This window comes from Chondrus crispus, genomic scaffold, assembly GCF_000350225.1.
Source record: "Chondrus crispus Stackhouse genomic scaffold, scaffold_604, whole genome shotgun sequence".
Classification (NCBI taxonomy): Eukaryota; Rhodophyta; class Florideophyceae; order Gigartinales; family Gigartinaceae; genus Chondrus; species Chondrus crispus.
Genome location: NW_005178599.1, coordinates 1 through 19,601, shown reverse-complemented (window position 1 = coordinate 19,601; position 19,601 = coordinate 1). Strand labels below are relative to the sequence as shown.

The 19,601-nt window shown below is 48.1% G+C and overlaps 3 protein-coding genes; 1 reads left to right on the top strand and 2 right to left on the bottom strand.

Moving 5' to 3' along the window:
• The first annotated feature begins 1,113 nt into the window (after positions 1 to 1,113).
• Positions 1,114 to 3,348, top strand: CHC_T00008481001 (VacB/RNB family exoribonuclease). Its single transcript, XM_005710663.1, has one exon. It carries the CDS (start codon positions 1,114 to 1,116, stop codon positions 3,346 to 3,348), a length of 2,235 nt encoding a protein of 744 aa, XP_005710720.1.
• Positions 3,349 to 10,306: 6,958 nt separating this feature from the next.
• CHC_T00010278001 (ATP dependant DNA helicase RecQ) lies at positions 10,307 to 14,119 on the bottom strand. XM_005710662.1 is given in 3 exon segments: positions 10,307 to 10,516; positions 10,533 to 12,707; positions 12,737 to 14,119. The coding sequence occupies 2 exon segments, from the start codon at positions 12,705 to 12,707 to the stop codon at positions 10,307 to 10,309; spliced, it is 2,385 nt and encodes a 794-aa protein (XP_005710719.1). The 5' UTR covers positions 12,737 to 14,119.
• Positions 14,120 to 16,009: 1,890 nt separating this feature from the next.
• Positions 16,010 to 18,994, bottom strand: CHC_T00009323001 (adenine specific DNA methyltransferase). The gene has a single exon (XM_005710661.1). The coding sequence runs from the start codon at positions 18,992 to 18,994 to the stop codon at positions 16,010 to 16,012; it is 2,985 nt and encodes a 994-aa protein (XP_005710718.1).
• Between the last annotated feature and the right edge of the window lie 607 nt (positions 18,995 to 19,601).

Sequence of the window (19,601 nt, the reverse complement as noted above, 5' to 3'; positions counted from 1 at the left end):
GGAAGCCGATGGGGAAGGGGATGATGTTGTAATGAAGGAGGGAGTACCTGCTACTCAGCCAGTGCAAATTCTCAAAGAGGGTAGCTCGACCGCGAAAGCTGCTGTTGGGCCTTCACGTGGGAATCCTGTCCAATTGCCAATCCCTGATACCCAGGAACAGGAGGTAACACCAGATTTAGATGAGTATGAGGAGAAGAAATCTGACTAGGGTCGAAGTAGGAATGCCTTGAAAAGTTGGTAGTACTTGTTGTAAAAGTAGACCCTGCGCGCAGCGGAGAGTAAACCTCGCGCCTTGCCGGTGAGGGTGTCCTGTAAAAGATATTTTCTATTTGGGAAGTCAGGGACAGCAGAAAAGAAGGGGTTCAAGAGCGTCTACATGGGGATTTAAAGGCAGGCTCTCGACTGCATGCTGAATGAGCCTGGTTGTAGGAGTGTAGATAGTTGTGTCGCGCAATTTTCCCGCCCTAGGTAGTGGGCAACATGGGAAAGAACATTCTGATCAGTTTACTTCAACCTATGTACTTTCTTGGGGCCAAGAGGGGGATATTTCATATAAATAATAAAAACTGCGTGGGCATTAGCAACGCTGACCTAGAGTACCGTTTTTTGTTAAATTGTTGTACAGCTGGTTGCCAGCCGCCGAAAAGAAGGTAAAAGCTATGAATGGCATGTTACCTGAAAGAGGATGATACTTAAAATAACAATTTGTTAAATTGTTGTAAGAGCCATGAATGGCATGTTGCCTGAAAGAGGAAGATATTTAAAAGAGCAATGGGAAAAGGCGGTTATTATTACGTTTGGGGAAAACATTACAATAGGAGCATGACGATAGGAGCGGTTGCGTATTTTCAATGTGTGCAATTTTCTTCATTGGGCGGTTTTGGCGTTTGAGCGATGAACCGCATTCCATACGGCACAAGTTTTAGATGGGCGCGTCATTGACTTGGAGTAGAATAGCTTTTTTTGATATCTTCATAAGTAGAGCTTAGTAGAACTTACATGAGGACACGATTCTGAGGTGGAGAGAGAGATTTAGAGAGAGAGAGAGAGAGCTACCACTTGCGCACGTTTACTCGTTGTTTTTGTATAGAAGGACGATATATCTGTGAGAGAATGCCTTCATCACGTCTTAATGTCGGAGATATTGTGTTATTTACAGCAATCCTCGAAGTACAGATGTCACTAGGTGTGCAAGGGAGGTATGCCAGAGTTGGACAAGTTTGGTGTTCGACTGAAGATGGGAACGACATACTTGAAGTGAAGGGATGGTTCGGGACTAGAGCTAGCCTTGAGCAAATCAAAATTTTACACGTAATCTGGAGAAAGGGAAGAAGTAAGCTTGGAGTGCAGGAAAGGACTATTGAAGGAATTGAAAAGAATGGATTGTGTCTAGCAAGCGGTGTGCGCATATCAAATCATACATTCATGGAGGATGGAGCTGTGACGTTGAATCGCGTGGCGTCACGTCTGTTCTCAGGAAGAGCCACTGCGCCATCCGTCCTCTTCGCTGCTGCTATAGTGCTGAACTGCGACGCCAGAGTGACCCAAGTCGATCCAAATCCGTATCTGAACCCGTATGAAATGTTTTACAAGGCTAACGAGGCGTTGAATGCAGACAGCGCCACTACCCCTACGCAACCGGCTGTGGCGTGGTATACCTTGGCGCAATCGGTATACTCTGGAGATATAGAGATATTCAGTTCGAATGTAGCGTATGACACGTATATGGAGACCATCACATGCCTCCAGAACTGCAGCTTCAGCGCGCATGATGCCCGCGGCATGATAACATACGATTCAGATTTGTTGAGTACCTTGGAAGCAACGAAACATTTTCAGGAGGTAGATCGCAAGAGGCTGAGTATGTCTTTGATGAACTTGGATATAACTCGGCAGTTTGCCGCAAGCATTTGCAAGGAGCTGGGGATCCGGGATACGTTTGACGAAAAAGTACTCATGGCGGGGGCGTTGTGCCTAGAAAGTGAAGCCAGTACGCAACAAGTCGAGTACGCCGAAACCATGTTTTTTGAAGAGGATGGGAGAGCAGACGAAGACGCGGAATGGCGACATACATTCAGTCACCACATGGCGTACTCTATCCACCATGCGGACAGAAACGACAGAAACGTCGCCGTATCGATTGGGAAATTTGAAAGGGAGGGAGAAAGCGTAGGCAGGAGGCACGCAGATTGTGAACAAGATTATGTGTTTGTGCATATATCAGACGTAACGAGATACATCGGTCATGACCTGAACAGTCTTTTGCTGAGCGGAGCGATGGAGAGAGGGCGGACGCAGTTCTTGCCAACGGGAAACATGACGATGCTCCCAAAAGCTATTGCGAGAATGGCGAGTCTGGCAGGGTGGCGGGGAAGCTGCACCCTCACGGTACGTTTCCCAATTTCGAATGGCATGATCAACGATTCGGATTATCACATATGCTTATCTCGCATCTCAAAGCCGAAGATACTGTCGTACGTGGAGGCTGAAGAGCAGATACAATCAGAGGAGATGAATGATTTGAAGCGTATCTATAACCTGGTGAACCAAACATTTCCTCAGGCCGTGGAAGAAGAAGAATACGTTGACTATCACGAGTTGAACGTTGATGCACAAGAACCCATGGGGATATCTGTGTCGCCTCGGGTGCGCACCAAAAGGGCGTCCGTACTGATTTCGTCGATGGAAAAGGCGGCAAACATCGCCTGCGCTAGGTACGCCGAAGACAGAGGCGTGCCCATGTGCTTTTTGAACCAAATGGCACCCGATGACGTGAATAGTGTTCCAAGTTTTGTGTTCTGTGCAGAGATCCTCCCTCACCACGTCCAGGATGAAGAAGCCTGTGCTTTGATTACCTCTCCAGTCCATCGTGGGCCAGATCTGATCAACCACATACAGCTGAAAGCACAGCTACGGAAGGATGCACAGCGACGAACACGCAGATATCTTACAAGAGAGAAAATCATGGAGGAGATTGAGAACAACAACTTCACACTCAAATACCACCGTGGCATACAGATGGAAGACAGAATCACGCAGTATTATACGCACAAGTTTCTGAAGGGCCAAACTCAAAAGACGCTAGTGGGGACGATGTTGGGGTACCCCTCGGACGTAACAGATTTGAATCCAGACACAACGCGCATCAACGATATGCAGGCATCTGGATGCCGTTCCTTCCAGAAATGCCTCGTGCAATTAGATAGCAGTGGAATTCGCATTTTCGTGATGCTTCCGTGTGGAATCGCAGCAGGATCGAAACTGAATCTGTCGTTGTCCTGGATTTGCCCAGACAGTATGCGTCATGATGCATTTGCTACACAAATGGCAATGGATGTTACCGGATAACCACGCGATGCAAGCCGAGGCCCAGTCTTTGGGCAGAAGTGGAAAAGTAATATACGCACAGGGTAGAACCAAGTTTTCACAGATAATTAGGAGATATTCCCTTTTATAATATAGAGTAAGGCATATTCCCTATACCCAAACGACATTACAAATTACGATGAAGTACTGTGGGAATGGAAAAAGCAATTAGCACATCACCAAGTACTAAAGAATATTACAATTAGCAGCAATAGTCCTGTTACGCAAAAGTAATACTAATTCACCCGGAGCCCCATTTTTATAAAAAAAAACATTTGGAAAACATTAGTGTAATTTGAAATATTCAAATGGAATTTGCAATTTTTTAAATTAATGTAATTTCAAACAAATGCGATTAGCAGAAAAGTGGGATTAGCCCATCGTGGGATTAGCAGGGATTAGGGCGAATCCCGCGAATCCCGTGAAACCCATAACTAAGAAGTATACAAGTTTAAAAGCAGAGCAGTATAGAAGTACGAAAGCAGAGAAGTATAGAAGAATGGAAGTTTAGAAGTATAAGAGTATGATAGTATAGAAGAATAAGAAGTATAAAAGTATAGAAGTTTAGAAGCAGAGAAGCAGAGAAGCTTGAAAGCAGAAAAGTGTAGAAGTATAGAAGCAGAGAAGTTTAAAAGCAGAGAAGTATGGAAGTTTAGAAGAATGGAAGTATAGAAGTTTAGAAGCAGAGAAGTTTCGACACAGAAAAGCAGAGAAGTTTAAAAGCAGAGAAGTATAGAAGCACAGAGGCAGAGGCGTTTGAATGCAGAGAATTATGGAAGTATAGAAGTTTAAAAGCAGAGCGGTGTAGAAGTATAGAAGCAGAAGTTTAAAAGCAGAGCGGGATAGTAGTATAGAAGTTTAGAACAGGGAAGTATGGAAGAATAGAATTTTAACAGCAGAGAAGCTCAGAAGTGTAAAAGTATAGAAGGATAGAAGTTTAAAAGGAAGTACGACCACGGTAGAGTACTGTACGGAGGGGGGAGGGGGGCGCAGTAGAAATAAAAAATGCGTGGGCATTAGGCAACGCTGACGTAGAGTACCGTTTTTTGTTAAATTGTTGTACAGCTGGTTGCCAGTTGATTCAGAGGATTAGGAGATTCGGTGGGATTCGGAGATTTAGAGGAGTAGGGGATTCGGTGGGATTAGGGGATTAGGGGATATTTCCTATACCCATGGGTTGGACGGATGGGAGGTTAGGCGTCGAAATTGGCATCGCCATTGAAGATTCCTGGGATGGAAGGCCTACTGGCTCCATAAAATATCTGCAAAAATTATATCAAAGCACGGGCCAAAACACTCCCCACGCTCCGCGGCGGATGGAAGTCCCGAATCTCGGACGGAAGGCCTATTGGTCGGATGGAAGGTTTCATCGCTGGTTTCATCCGTGTCGCAGCCCTCGTTATGATCATTCTTGACATGGCACTCACCTGTTGGCTACTTTGAATTCCACTCTTCCTGCCTTTCAGGTTTGAATGCCCTTTTTCCCGCCTTAAAACTGTACTCACTGGCTCTCTCTCTTTTGACTGCTGCTTTCCATCTAAGACACCCATCCATTGGCCATTCCCTCTGGAGGCACCCATCCATTGGCCATTCCCTCCTGGGACACGGCGGCAAGTCTGGTCGGACCATCACAGATCCACTGACCGGATGCTACCGCTTCAATAGTTTTGTACGAGGGTAGAAACGTGTCTGTTTTTGCGAATGTGGCAGGGATTCTGAATATAGTTGTAGGGGAGAGCGCGAGGAGGATGGCTTTGCGAATACCGCCGGCATGCAACACCCGTAATTAGCGGGAAGAGTTGCCCTTGCTCACGCTCATTAATGGCCCGCCGTCCACGTCCATCTCTACAATCCCCACTGCGCCCCTCTCAAGCTGCCCCCGAACGGCACGTTGCTCCGACGTGCATCCGAGCTGCCCCTGCTCTCCAAAATTGATAGCAACAAATCGATGGCGACCTGAAAGCATCCCTGACCTGCATCACGGCGAGCTCGGCGGCGAGCTCCAGCGGGCACGTAGAAATCGGAAAGCAGGCGGCTGTGGCCCGGAGAGCATTCCCCGCTTGCTCCCCGACTGCACGGGGACAACGAGGCAATGGGTGTAGTGCAGAAACGCGCGAGGCGCGACCACCATCCGCAGTCAACTGGAGGGTCACGCACGGATAGGCGAATGTGTACAATGAAGCGGACACGCGCGGGAGTTTGAAGGTAAAGCGGTAGGCAAGCGGTGAAGGTGGAACGGCGCGGCTCTGGGAAGGTGTATGCAGAACTGGCCCGTGCTCATACAATCTGCCTCTCACGAGGAACAGTCCCTCGCTCGCCCCCCTCATCCCCCCAACCGAGTGAATCATATGGCAACGAACCGCTCTGCGCCTTAGCGAACCCCTTTCCCCCACCCACACCGTCGTCCATAGCCCCGCTCTTTATAAACAGCCAACCCCGCCGTACTAGCTTTCGTTCCTCTCCCCTCCTCACCCCTCATCCCGACGCTCATCATCTCATCTTGACTCCTTTTTTTTTTCGTTCTACGATACCACCAACTCTCCAACATGTTTCCCACCGGCTCCCCCCAAACACCGTTCTTCCCTATCGGTTGCCCTACAGAGCCTCCCCCAAACTCCCTCGACGCTTCCGTTGCTCGCTTCACTCCTCCCGCTCCCAAACCTCTTACCCCCCCACCTGCTTGCAAGGGCCGCTCCAAGCGCAAGCCCAAAGGCATCATTCGCGTTCTACCTGATGGAACCCCTTGGACTTGTGCCAGGTGCAAAACCATCATCACCGCCGTCCGCCGTAGCCGATCGGGCGGCGTTGCAACGCTTTGCAACGCGTGCGGCTTGCGCCGCTCCAAAAACATCCGCGCCGCCCTCGAAGGGGGTATTTCCAAGAAGCGCGGGAAGAAGGGGCCCAACGCCAAGGTCAAATCGAATGAACGCAAGGCAGTTGCGCAGAAAAAGACGTTCAAGAAGGCTGTTGCGCTGCAACAACACCGACAAGATGTGCCAGTTGCCAACAATACGAAACAGCCTGGCCGCTTTGTTCACCATGGAAACGACCAACAACCGAATCAAAACACACCGGCGCTTCAGGAGCAGCCGGCCCGAGTCTCGCAGGCTGCTGGGCGTGTACACTACGTCATTAAGGAGGAGCAATGCGCGACAGTGGAGCAGACTGCGTATGGCATAGCGCAGCACCAGCCTCCCGCGCATTGGGAAGCACAGTACCAGCCTCCATATGGTTCCCCGGAAGAGCAATCTCCAGCCTCGGACACTTCATATGAAACTTACGCTGTCAAGGATCACAGCATCCCGGTAGAGTATTTGCCGGTCACCGCGCAGCACCAGGAGCGGGTATATGGGGAGGCAATACAAGAGGAGCTCGCCGCAGCGGTCGGCTGGGCCATAGACTCACGATGCAGCGGGCGTCACGGGGTGGGGCGCGACTCTACAGCGCTGGGAGGGGCCGGCTGTGGACGCGGAGTCGTGCGGTGTGACGCGCACGTGTTGACAGCACGAGCGCGAGTCATAGGCTCACGACGCAACGGGCGTCACGGGGTGGGGCGCGAATTTTGCGTTTTCGTGGGAGAGGCGTCGGACACCAGCGACGGCGTCGGTCACCTTTATAATAATATTAAAAACGTCAATAAATGTTGCAGATTTCAATTGTATGTCGCCAATTTTTACAGCATACATCTACTTTACGGCGCGGGGGGGGGAGAGGGGGACGCACACCGTCTTTCAGCCCACAAAAACTGTACGCATGTGATTTGGGACGTACCGTATATTTTCATAATCAATTTGAATCCAACACGTCACCCGCCGCCTGGAAACAAGATGACGACGTTGTGCTCTGTAGAGCATGACGTCATTGCTACTAGAGAAAGTTTTGGAATAATAAAAAAATGGCAACATTATAATAGTATATATGAAATATTTTTTCAAAATATTACACGAACAAAGGCTGTACGATTTTCATTAAGGACATATATTTTCATCACCAATTCGAACATTACACGTCATCCCGCATTATAGAAACATGATTACTACGTCATGTTCATTCATTTACTGAACGCGGTTGTGCAGTCGTACTGCGTACTGCTGATGCTTTAAAATTTATTATTAAGGGATAAGCCACCGCCCTCAACGGACAATTAAAAAATTAAAAAAACTAGTTGGCATAAACTAGGCGCACTGCAAACAGAATACAAATCCTATTGTGGCGCCAATATGCCTATGCCCTTGCGTATTATTCGAAGGACTGGTCCATGCAGGAATTAAAAAAACAGAACTATCCCACACATACCAGCTGATATGAGTGAATGTATTAAATTATCATACTAAATGTAAGAATCACAACAATTTCACTTCTTTTAACTTGACGATGTTACGGTGGAAGAGTGTAGTTACAATTATAGAACTTTACCACAAATTGTCTTGTATGAACAAATAAGATCCCCCATTTATGTAAAAGGTGTATCATGTTTGTTCAACATACGTGTACGGGTTAAAGGAAGGGAAAATGTTCACACGGTACATACCAGTACCCTGACGTAACATGGGGATTACATGTACAGCATGAACTTGGAGGATTTAGATACACATTTTCCGGATGACAAACTGCTATGGCTACACATAAACGTGCGAACCAAACACATTGTAACCTGATCTCAACTGGGAAGATGTATCCCTACCAAAGCTGCAGTAGTGTAAAAGGCCGCAAAGAAAGACCTTCCATGATGCCCCTTGATACGTGTAAAACACTCTCAAGTATAGTAAGAAATGCATGAACTGCAGCAAGATGATACCAACCCCACTAAAACCATCACAAATGTTTTCACAATATGCAACGTACAATATCATGCAGAGGCGTACTTTCTACAGCAATAACGTACAATCAACCACCGCAAGCACTTGTAAGGTGCCCAAATGCAGAGTCACGTCCATTGACAGAGCCTTCCTGGGATGGAGGGCCTACTGGCTCCATAAAATATCTGCAAAAATTATATCAAAGCACGGGCCAAAACACTCCCCACGCTCCGTGGCGGATGGAAGTCCCGAATCTCGGACGGAAGGCCTATTGGTCGGATGGAAGGTTTCATCGCTGGTTTCATCCGTGTCGCAGCCCTCGTTATGATCATTCTTGACATGGCACTCACCTGTTGGCTACTTTGAATCCCACTCTTCCCGCCTTTCAGGTTTGAATGCCCTTTTTCCCGCCTTAAAACTGTACTCACTGGCTCTCTCTCTTTTGACTGCTGCTTTCCATCTAAGACACCCATCCATTGGCCATTCCCTCTGGAGACACCCATCCATTGGCCATTCTCTCTTGGGACACCCGTCCATTGGCTACAGAATTCGTACAACTATCACCTCGCACATCTACGCCTTCGCCCTGACACTGTGACTTTCATGCAATCGTTCCTTTCATCCACGACACCCGTCCATTGGCTGTGCTCACTTGGGACACCGGGTCGGGGTATACCTGCGGGGTTAGGGGGAATATAGGTTATAGGGGTTGGCTGCTATTGGTGGCTAGTACTAGCGTGCAGTTGGGAACGTTTCGAAGTTTATTGAACTTCTTCATTAGCTCAGAGTTAGCGACGAGGAGTGCGGTGCTCGGTGTCGCGATCGGAGAGGGGGAAGGTACTCTCCTGTAGTGCTGTGCCTATTTTCTATATGATTTTGTGGGATGGCCTCTTCGCATGGGTTTTGAAAGTTAGGGGGGAGTGGGAGTCTCATAGTGTGTGGTAGTCACGGTAGTATGGTGTGTTCCATATTGTTGGAAATATGGGTCGGAGTGAAGTGGAATGTTCAATTGCATTAAGCATGTGATTTTATGGCATTGATTTAGGCTCGTGTTCAATGGGGGATTAGGGGTTTGAGCTGACACTAACAAAGATGGCACTATATGGCGACCCCCCTGTAACAAAGAAAGCAAATCTGCAGAAGTGAAGATAAAAACTTCATGAAAACATATATAATCGACGGCTCTTTGCAAGCGCGTTTACTTGTTTTTGGTAGTCCACTGATCTCATCTTCTAGCAAAGACCATACCATTCTGTTGATCATTGCTCTATCATTGCTCGTTACATCTGCTTGTACATCGATACTCATAGCACAGCTATCGCATACCCGGCCCTCCTGTCTTCTGTCCAACGCCGAGAAATGCCAATGAGAAATTCTACACTTTACGTAATCATTCAAAGCTGTGTGACTATTCCTAGAACACTCTTGAATATTAATCATCCAAAACTACATGCGTATTCCTAGAACATTCTGAAATAGCCATGGAGCGACCCTGAATAGACCGGGGTCCTCGATTTCTGCAAATTTATCTGCTTCTGAGTCGTTCTCGTTACCACGGATCCATTTTTCAAATTCTTCTACCGTCCTCACAGAAGAGAGATGCTGGAATGCATCACGAAGCTCTTGTCTCATGTTTGTATCATTCCAAACTAGAAGAGCCATAGAAATAATCTTCTTGATAGGACAGTTGTTCTGACCAAAGGTTTTCGCTGGGTGCACAATAGACCCTAAACAGAAGCGGACACCACAACAGCGACATGCCCCTACAATACCCCGAAACATCGTACATTGTTTCACGCCATGTCCTTCCTGGCCGCATCGTAAACAACGACGGTTGTAGCATGCCCAATACCTTTCATCGGCATTGGGTTTGTGTTCCACGAGAGACGATTTCTTCACACTACATACAGGACAAAAGAACTTGGTCAGGCGAGGAGAATACCCAGTGCATATGTCTTTTGCACTGGCCGAGGTCTCAGAGGCGCAACTGCTCCACGCCTTCATTCGCGAGTCCTTACCAGGGCGTCGAGGAGGCGTAACCGTGTCCGATGGAGTAGGGCGTCGAGAAGGCGTAACCGTGTCCGATGGAGTATGCGCAATTTTCGATGGTGTTTGCGGAGATTCTGTCCTCTTTGGAGCGTTCACGCGCTTCCTTGTAGGTTGAATCTGAACTTCTTTCCTGCAGGTGTCCTCGTTTTGGAATTCGGAAGCACGTCTACGTAAACGTATTCCACTTCCTTCGGAAGAACAAATATCACAAGCCTCCATCCCACGTTCTTGACAAGGTCGGTGATCAGAACACCCGTCCATGAACAGGTCCACCAGCCACCGACGACACTCACCAGCTGCTTCTGTAAGCCCATGTACAGGACCGAAACCGGACAATTGCGGTTCAACTGAATGATTGAACTGATCGATAATATTAAGCACAGTACTTTTGGCAGGTTGGCCGTCACGACCGGCACGTCCGCTTTCTTGCACGTACTCAGTGAGCGTGCTTGGAAGACCAGCATGTACGACAATCCGAACAGTGGAGATGTCAATGCCGCATCCAAATGCTTTCGTTGCAACCATGACGTGCGGAAGTCCATCAGATTCATCTTCCCAGCCGGATTGCATTGCATTTCTGTCATCCTTTTCCATACCTGCATGATATTTGAAGCAAAGCATGTCCGGGTTCAGGGTTTGTAACATCATACAGAGCGAGTCACATTCATCTTTTGTTTGCACGTAAGTGATGGCTCTGGAGGGAGATGTACCGGAAACGTTACGCAAATAGTCAAGCATTTCGTCCACCTTACGATTGAGATTTTGCCTCTTCACGTTGTAAACTTCATACCTGATGTTCCGTCTCGACGTTTTCTGACGCACAGTGATGAAGTCTGACAATCCACATGCGGAAGTAATTTGTTGTTCAATGGACGGTGGGGCTGTTGCCGTTAGAGCGATAACTGGCACATTGACGAGTTCTGGACGAATGAAACCGCGCAAGTACTTCATGGCTTCTCTGAAACTGTGCCATAATAAAACCAGATGGCACTCGTCCACGAATATTGCATGCAGCTTATTCATAACCTTTAGTTCCCTAAGGAAACATTGATAGTCTGGTGAAGACAGATGCTCGGCGCTGGCGACAACAATACGTGCCCCGGCTACATCCCGCGCATTCCACTGACAGGCTTGGATACCTGCATCTTCGCAGCGTTTGATAAGGTCAAGCTGCAGAGCCACAAGTGGAACGACTACAACCATCACCTTTGTCTTGTGAGTGAAAGCGGGAAGCATGAAAGTCAACGACTTCCCGGCACCAGTTGGCAGGACGACCAAGGCGTCGCTCTTTGGTGCTACACAATGCACGACTGCCTTTTCTTGTTCCTGGGACTTGAAATGCGCGTCACTTTTATTGAGAAAAATCTGCAATTGCTTCAGCAGCGAAGGAGGTTGACAGATTCTCTTCTCGGGCAGAACGGCGTATCCCTCGGTACCAACCCATTCATTTAGTCGCCTTTTCCCAAGTAAAGAGTCGGAGATATGGAGAATGGCGTTGTGCAGGACCTCAACGCGAGTTTGAAGAGTCATTTCAAGACGCGAAATGTGACTTGTGACATCGATCGGATGGGTCCCTGCTGATTCATTAGTATCCAGTGCACTAGCAGTCATTTGCAGCTGCTCGTAGGCGTTCTCGTAAGAACACGGCTCCCCGTCAAACAGCCCAAGTACTTCATGCCACGTTTTGGAGGCCTGACGGAATCGCTCAAGCTGGCTAGCCGTCAATTTCTTCATATCAAGGGGGGATACACCGTATATCTGGTGAGCGGTATTCTCTGAATGTCCTGCCTGGGTGTGAAGCATTGCCGTGCAGTTTGTTTCGTGCTCCTCGCTATGCGCGAGGAAGTTTTTCACTACTCCACTGTGGTACTGCCGGTATTGACTGGTTCCAATTGGGATTCCCGCACTTTTCATTACCTTTTCGAAGCAGTAGCGCAATCGAGAAATTCCGAAAGGCTCTCCACGGCTGGCGAACAGGTGGTCACGATGCCTCTCGCCTAGTGATATGGCACTGTCCACATGAACGTGGTCAAATTTTCTGACAGATGAACCTTCTGGGACCTCATTGGGTTTCGCGAGGAGGTCGACGAGGGCATATTCGACAGGGCGAATAACTGTTAAGTAGATGAGCAAGATACCTGCAGTAACAGCATCAGGATATCGCGCAATGGGACGGCCGACACCATCGTGCACATTGCGACCCTTGTGATACGTAATGACAGTAAACACGAGTCCTGCTTGAGTGAAGATGTTCCGCTGTCCTACTGCCGTATTGCAAACCCGCAAAATCCCCAACTCGGATGCCCTTGCCGGTGCTCCTGAGCATACCTGCAAGAGCGTATATATATGTTCTTGTAGACTTTCGCAATCTTGTAGATATGCTCTGGCTTTGTCTTCGTTCAGGGATGTGTCCGATTCCAGGAGTAAGGGCTTCAGTTTGCCTTGTAAGGCCTGAGACCAATGAAAAAGATGATGTTGGTTTGCCTTGTGCATTCCAAACCAGTAGCCAGGAGTTTGATCTGTCATTGTGTCGTCCAGGTTTTGAACGGACGACCAGAATGCATCTGTAATCCTGAGTCCATTGAGCAGTTTTCTTGCATCAATCCCAATGAAATTTTCTGCAATTGCTTCATTTTCAATCCAAGTTGCGATAAAGAAAGCTCGATTCCATCAATAATTGCGCATCTCGGATGCGTCGGACAGATTAGAAAGCGAATATTATGTACTTCCCCAACCTTGATGCGATTACAGACTTTCATGCAGTACTGCACATATTGAAGGCCATTATCCACATGCGGGTGATTCAGTTTCAAGACTCGCTCCCAAGACTCGGTAGTGTCGCTAGAGCTGTAGAGATATATTTCCATCACGACTAGGCAGCGAGCAAAGTGCTTCACGGCTGCGAGAATGGGAGTCAATTCGCTGGCGTTCGCAAATCGGTACTCGTTTGAGCGATCGAGAATGACACTGTAGCATGAGATGAACAAGGCGATTAGTTCGTTGCTTTCGTTGTGACGAAAAAGGAGGTTCTGTAGGATATCATGGAAGTTTCGCAACTTGGATGCCATTGGTGCATTGGAATCTGCTCGCAGAGATTCTGCACTCCGAATGGCATCGGGAGGTATATATTGATACAACTGCCTGCTGGAAGACATCAAGTTGAAGACGAATTCCAGTACTTGGACCATTCTGTTGTCATAGTGCTCCACAGTTTTCCGACTAACAGCAATGTTGAGGTCCGACTCCATAAACGTGTGTGACTTGATCCAAACCTTCTGTTCGGTTATGTCGAAGGCCTGCTTGTGGTACGCTGTGACCACCTCGCGTGAAAGTGTGCGTATACGGCTGTCAGTACTCTTGCACAGGGAGCTGGCTTCAGAAAGTTTAAGCCCACAACGCTTTAAGTGAGTGTCGAAGCGAAAAACTGAAAGTAATGCGCTCATCTCTGAAATCCCGGCCTCGTTGATGGCAGTACTCGCTGGAGTGGCTCCCTGCAGTTTCCTCATGGATTCTGCGAGGACATCGGAAAAGAGGTCACCGCCGTTTTCTACGACTTGATAGTATCTGCACTTGTTTCCGCCAAAGATGGCCTGTCCTTTCACCTCATCGAGCTGACGAGATAAATGTCCCTTGCACGCTTTACTCGCAGCACAATTTCGACGAACGGAAGCGCCTTTCCGTGCCAGATATCCGCAGTCGGGGCACTTGTGACACAGTGCCGTGGGAAACCCTTCCAGAGGCGGAAGGGCAGGTCCGGAACGATATTCAACCACAGTCGTTGCCAAGTATTTGTGTCTCATCTCAGCAGCCGATGCATTAACAATGGGAGACAGGCTTCGGGCGTCTCCAATCTCGCCAGCAATCTGAATGCTGCTTTCATGCGAAATTAAATGGTTTCTCTTCATATGCTTCACTACACTATCAAATTCGACTGCGTGTTTGCACCGTACGCAAAATGGGAGATCGAGTTGCTCATTGTATACAACTGTAGGGCCATTCATGATGCGCAACGGACGACAGACAGAACTTTGTAGAGAGGAAGAAGTGGGAAGAGGAAATGAGAGGGGTCAGGGACTACGAGAACCTTGTATTTAGGGCAGGAAGAATGGCGGAGGGTGAAGTTTACATAATTATCGCAATAGTCGAGCATGGAACTATCTCTCCTGCTGTCGATGCATAACCTGCAAAAATACTGCCGTTACAGTTAGAGAATGATCAAAACGTATGGAATGCAATGCTACATGTTTCTGCCTTTACATATCTCTAATAACAAATTGCTGGTCTCCTTGCTGGTCTAGGAAACTTTCTGTAACGCCCTTTAGGACGCCCTGCGCTCGCCAGGCTAGGGACGGATCCAAATGCCTAACGCTGAATGCTTTGGTGGTGCTGCTGCAAGGTTGATCCCGGGCTAAATTAGTGTGGGAGCCTGCCACGGAGGTGAGTGGACAGCCACCTGTAAGAAGGGTCACGGCCATGTCACATCGGAACAATATCATACAGTGCTGTTCACTGTACCGTACTGTACTGTACTTTTCGGCAGGATACGACCGTCACACAGAGGTGTCTTCCTTTCCCAACTTCCTATAATATATTTTTTATATTCTCCTCGACATGTAGGCCTATTTGAGGTTCTCTACCTGTTTCATTGACATTCGCTCGCCTATGGGTCTCGTGATTTGTCACAGATCTCAAATGTATTTCGGTTTCGGTCTCCCTTTTGACATAAGATGCGGTGACAATTTAATGTTGCGACATTTGGGAAATGGTGGCACACATGACATCCTTCATATCATTTGGTAGAATACGAAGAGAGATTAAGGACTTTCATTGTTATGACATCAAGAATATAAGAAAAAGTGGTGGATATGTCAAATCGTATTGGCAGGAGGTCCGCATATTTCATGCAATGGCAATGAGTCAACATAATCCTCACAACATGAAAGCGAATCACTGTACACAATTTACATTATAGTCTTTTTCGGTCGTCAGCACACCATATTTCTGGGATAGCAGTACACATCACAAATTTAATGGAACTCGGTGTCACACATCCTGGATTTTCATTGTAAACAGTCCATTTCAACTCCTATTTTTTCGAAACGATACACATAGCGAAATTAATTGGCGGCTGCGGTCCATTCTCGGACTTCATCGGTAATCGGTACACCAAACTTGGCGGTGACAATACGAAGAGGCGAATATTTCGGCATTTTGTTGCGAAATGTATGTAAGAATATTCCCGTCGTCGTCGGACATTCACCACCGCCGTCGATACCCATCCTTACGAGTGTGTCGCACCCGACAGCGCCCTACCTTGGCCATTCGCTTCTGCAGTATACATCATTTGCCGTTTCAGGTCAGGTATGTTCTCCCTCCGCCATTATACATTATAAAACCACCGTTTTCCATTGCGAAGCATTGCCGCCTGCATTGCCATTACTTTTCGAGAACCAGCACCGTTTTGCCATACTTTTATATGTCCACTTTTAACCACTTACCGCACGCTCAGTGCGGCTTACATACAGTACATCATACCCAAAGCCACCCCCACCGATCCATATCCCTTCAACGCTAAATAGCAAAACGCTAAAAAGCAAAACTCCCATTATACTCAATAAACTCTCAATAGGAAGATAACTCAAGGCGCAACAGGCAAACTAGTCCCTCCCTCTCTTCTCTCTTCTCTCTTCTCTCTCCTCTCTCCTCTCTCCTCTATCCTCTCCGTGACAAGGAAGATGCGGTCACAAAATTTATTGTGAATGGAGTCCAACAGTCGCCTACTCTATGAAGATATCTCAAATGTAGTCGGCGAACAGTTCCTCTCCAGGATTGATAAGCCTCAATGCCTTGACGCGCATCAGCGTGTGTTTCTGCAACGCAGACGTCGAGGTCACTTTTGACACCGACAGATCATATGCAACGTTGACGTTTCTCGGATTGGCGAGACGACCGTCAACAAAATCTTTGTGATCCTTATCATCTGGGTGATAGCGGTGGTCGTTGATGAAAGCCCCGACGCAAAATCTGGAAGGGACGATTGAAATGGCCTTTTGTCCATCGATAAGGTTCGTCACATTCTGAAAAACTCGTCCCTGCGTTGGCACCAGCATGGCATAGGTCATGAAGCGTTCGCGGTCCACTCCCATAAGCCCTTCTCCGTATGGCTTGTTCTTCGATTTAGACCGAATAAGGTCATGATAGACCAACGTGCCGTAGTAGAGGCAGATGTCGTCGTCAACGTCGAATGTTCTTGTAGCAAAAAGCCCGAGTCCCGCCTTCGGATGCCGAACAGAAGAGGGCGCCAACGCTACGCCGAATTGAACTGCCTCTATCGCTCGGAGGGCGTGGACGTCTGTCTGATGAAAACGACCTTGTAGTTCGCGTTTCCAAGCGTTGAGCGGAACATTGCGACATTTCTGAATCAACTCAGGGCTTTCCCAGGCCGTTGAAAGATAGGCTAAAATGTGATCTGGAAAAGTCTGGTAGGGAGGTAGGCCCGACGGAGGTGCCCACTTCCCATTCCTGCTTCTTCTATTTCCATTCCTGTTGTGCACATACAGAGCTGCACCATGGATGTCGTCGTCCGTCATGACCTGACCTACGTCCACCAGCTTGTTCACAATAGCCCCCGCGTAGCTCTCAATGACCTTCTTCTTGGCGTGCTCGAAGCACACAGCTTCTTTTTCGCAACCAATAAATCTCCTTGCTCCATTATCCTTGTCCAGATTGAAACATGCGATAGCCGTTGAAAATGTTCCGGCAAACGGGTCCACAACAATGTCTCCTGCCTGGGAGAAACGACAGATGAGCTCTTTCAAAAGGGACACGCATTTCTGCTCTGGCCTTAGCATGCGAGAGGTATCTCCGATCTTGACCATGTGCCGTTCTCCCGGAACGAGGCCCATGACATTGTTAATGACATTGCGAGTCGCAGGGTACTCGGAGGGAACGTAGTTGAAACACTTGTAGTTCACCATGAGCCTCCCTTCCTTGAACGGTGGACCCTTCTTCATCACATGGATGACCACTTCTGCCATGTTGGACAGCGCAAACGTCGCGCGTCCAGGGAACCCATTGCATACAGATGGATGGTATATGCAGTACAGCGGAGTGGACGCAACCCAAAATGTGGGCTGGCTTGCTTGAGACGATGATGATGAGTCTCCAGACGTCGTAGGATGGGCGGTGAATGCTTCTCTCCATATAGTGAATTGCTGAGCGGAGCAGAATATCAGCGCATGCCCTCCTGGACGAAGCATCTCGTCGACGCAGTTAACGAAAGACTCATACTGTTCTTTCCGGATTTCATCGTAATCAGCATGGTTGCGTCCCCTGTCCCTTCGGACATTGAAAGGAGGGTCCGTCAGGACAAGCTGAACTTTTCCATGCAGCTCTTCGTCTTCGGTCAGGGCATCGTACGCTTCAATGAAAGATTCAAAGTCGCAGTTGTACATCCTCACGGCTGCTTTCCTCATCTCAGAGAAAACGATCCGCTCGTTGTGCACGTCCTCTCCCTCATTCAAAGCTTCCAGAGAGGCTTCATCCGACGCAGTTGAAGTGGATTCAGCCTCCCCCACCACTTGAAGAACGTGCCGTGCACATACGACCTGACTAGAAGCAGAAGCCAGATTCGTCGTTGCACCTGGCGAAGGAGGAGGAAAAGGATCACCGGGAAGAGCCGCTGAGGAAGCGATTTCACTCGTATAGGATTTGACCTGTCTCACCAATGCCGCACAGTAGGATCGGAATCTCGGGGGGAGGATGTCCCTGCGTCGAACGTACTTGGTCAGAAAGAACATTTCCTTGACTTCTTTAGCAGAGTAGAGATCACTTGACAATAACGCGCGTTCCAAATCTTGAAAAAAGTCTCCCACAAACTTGCGAAAGTTGCTGTCAACGATTGCAGGCCGATCGAAGGCATCGGTAAAGGTCTTCGTTCGATCGTTTGTTGCCGGCATGTCTTCAACAAACTTGACCAGCGTAGACAGTGGTGCAAACCCTTCTTCTCGGGTTGGAATCACTTCAAACTGCGCCAAGGGAGATACCAATCTCAAGTAGGGTGCACTCATCCTTTCCAAGCTTTGAAATCCGAGGTACTCTGCAAAGCAATTCCAAGCACCGACAACAGTCTCGATGATGTAGCCAATCTTCTGCGGAAGTGGGTCACGCAAGTCGGTTAGACCTTGTACAGAGAGAACTTTGACAGCCTCATCCGGCGTTGCGTTCAGACGTCGTCGTTTACTCGGCCTGCTGTTATTGACAATTGCCATGAGCTTGACCACGGCTGAGACGTGTAGCAGCTGTTGAAAGGGGGTTGCTTCAGTAGTCGGGAAAAAACTTGACTTGCGACGAGTCTTGCTCTCTCCGATGAACGTGAATGAAGGGCAGATCAACGCCATAACTCTCATAGGAAGGTGTGAAGTCAGGACATGCTCGATAAGAGCACGAACACGTCCATCCGTTCCTCTTGTCGCAAATGTGCTCTTACACACGCGAAACGATCTCGCATTAGATCGCGAATCCAGCATGTCCGTACATGACTCTTTCGTATGAGTATACAGCAGGACGTTTCCAGACAAAGACTGAAGCAGTACTTGAATGGGCCGTGGGGTCGTCTGTGCGGAGAAATGTGAAGACAACACCCATGCCATGTAGTCTTTCCATGATATTTCCTTGCCGGGATGTTCATGTCTCCAAAGGTCGAGCACTTGATACGAGTGCAGGACGAATCTTGACGTCTTTCCTAATTCCTTAAACGTGTAGTCACCGTCTGCTGCCATATTTTGGATTCTGGAGACGGCGGCGCTCGTAGTGCAGGACTTTTCGTGCAGCGAGCGAAGAAAGGAACGGAATTGCAAAAGATAAAAGTTCAGAAAGGCGGTCGCCAAAATAGCCCTGGCGGTCGGATATTACTCGGCGCCCGTCGTTTGTGGTGGTTGACAAGGAGAGTGGGTGTATGATGAGGGAAACGGAAAAGGGATGCACGATGCTCAGATTTGGAACAAGGAAAGAGGATATAGTCGACCGAAGGTGTGTGTGTGTTTGTGTGTGTGTGTGTGTGTGGGTCAGTGATCAGTGACCAGTTCCAAGTGATCGGTGCACTGCAAACACACAGCAGTATGGGTAATGAATTGTGATTATAAATTTTGGTGGGAAATGATACCTAGTGTCGTACGGCACCCCTCCCAGGCATGTGATCAGCGGCGGCTGATCACACGACGCCAACGGAGAGTTGGAACTAATTAAAATACGTAAATAATGCATTTGCACAGGATGCAAAAAGTACAGCAGTGACACGTATACGTTTGTTCAGAAATGATGCAAATATGCAGCAGGGTCATGAAGACAAGTGTGTTTCGAGAAGTATGCAAATTTTATACAGCAATG

What these genes read in the sequence shown, in the direction of transcription:
- CHC_T00008481001 (XM_005710663.1), top strand. Translation starts at nt 1,114, where the DNA reads ATGCCTTCATCACGTCTTAATGTCGGAGATATTGTGTTATTTACAGCA.
- CHC_T00010278001 (XM_005710662.1), bottom strand. Translation starts at nt 12,707, where the DNA reads ATGCACAAGGCAAACCAACATCATCTTTTTCATTGGTCTCAGGCCTTA.
- CHC_T00009323001 (XM_005710661.1), bottom strand. Translation starts at nt 18,994, where the DNA reads ATGGCAGCAGACGGTGACTACACGTTTAAGGAATTAGGAAAGACGTCA.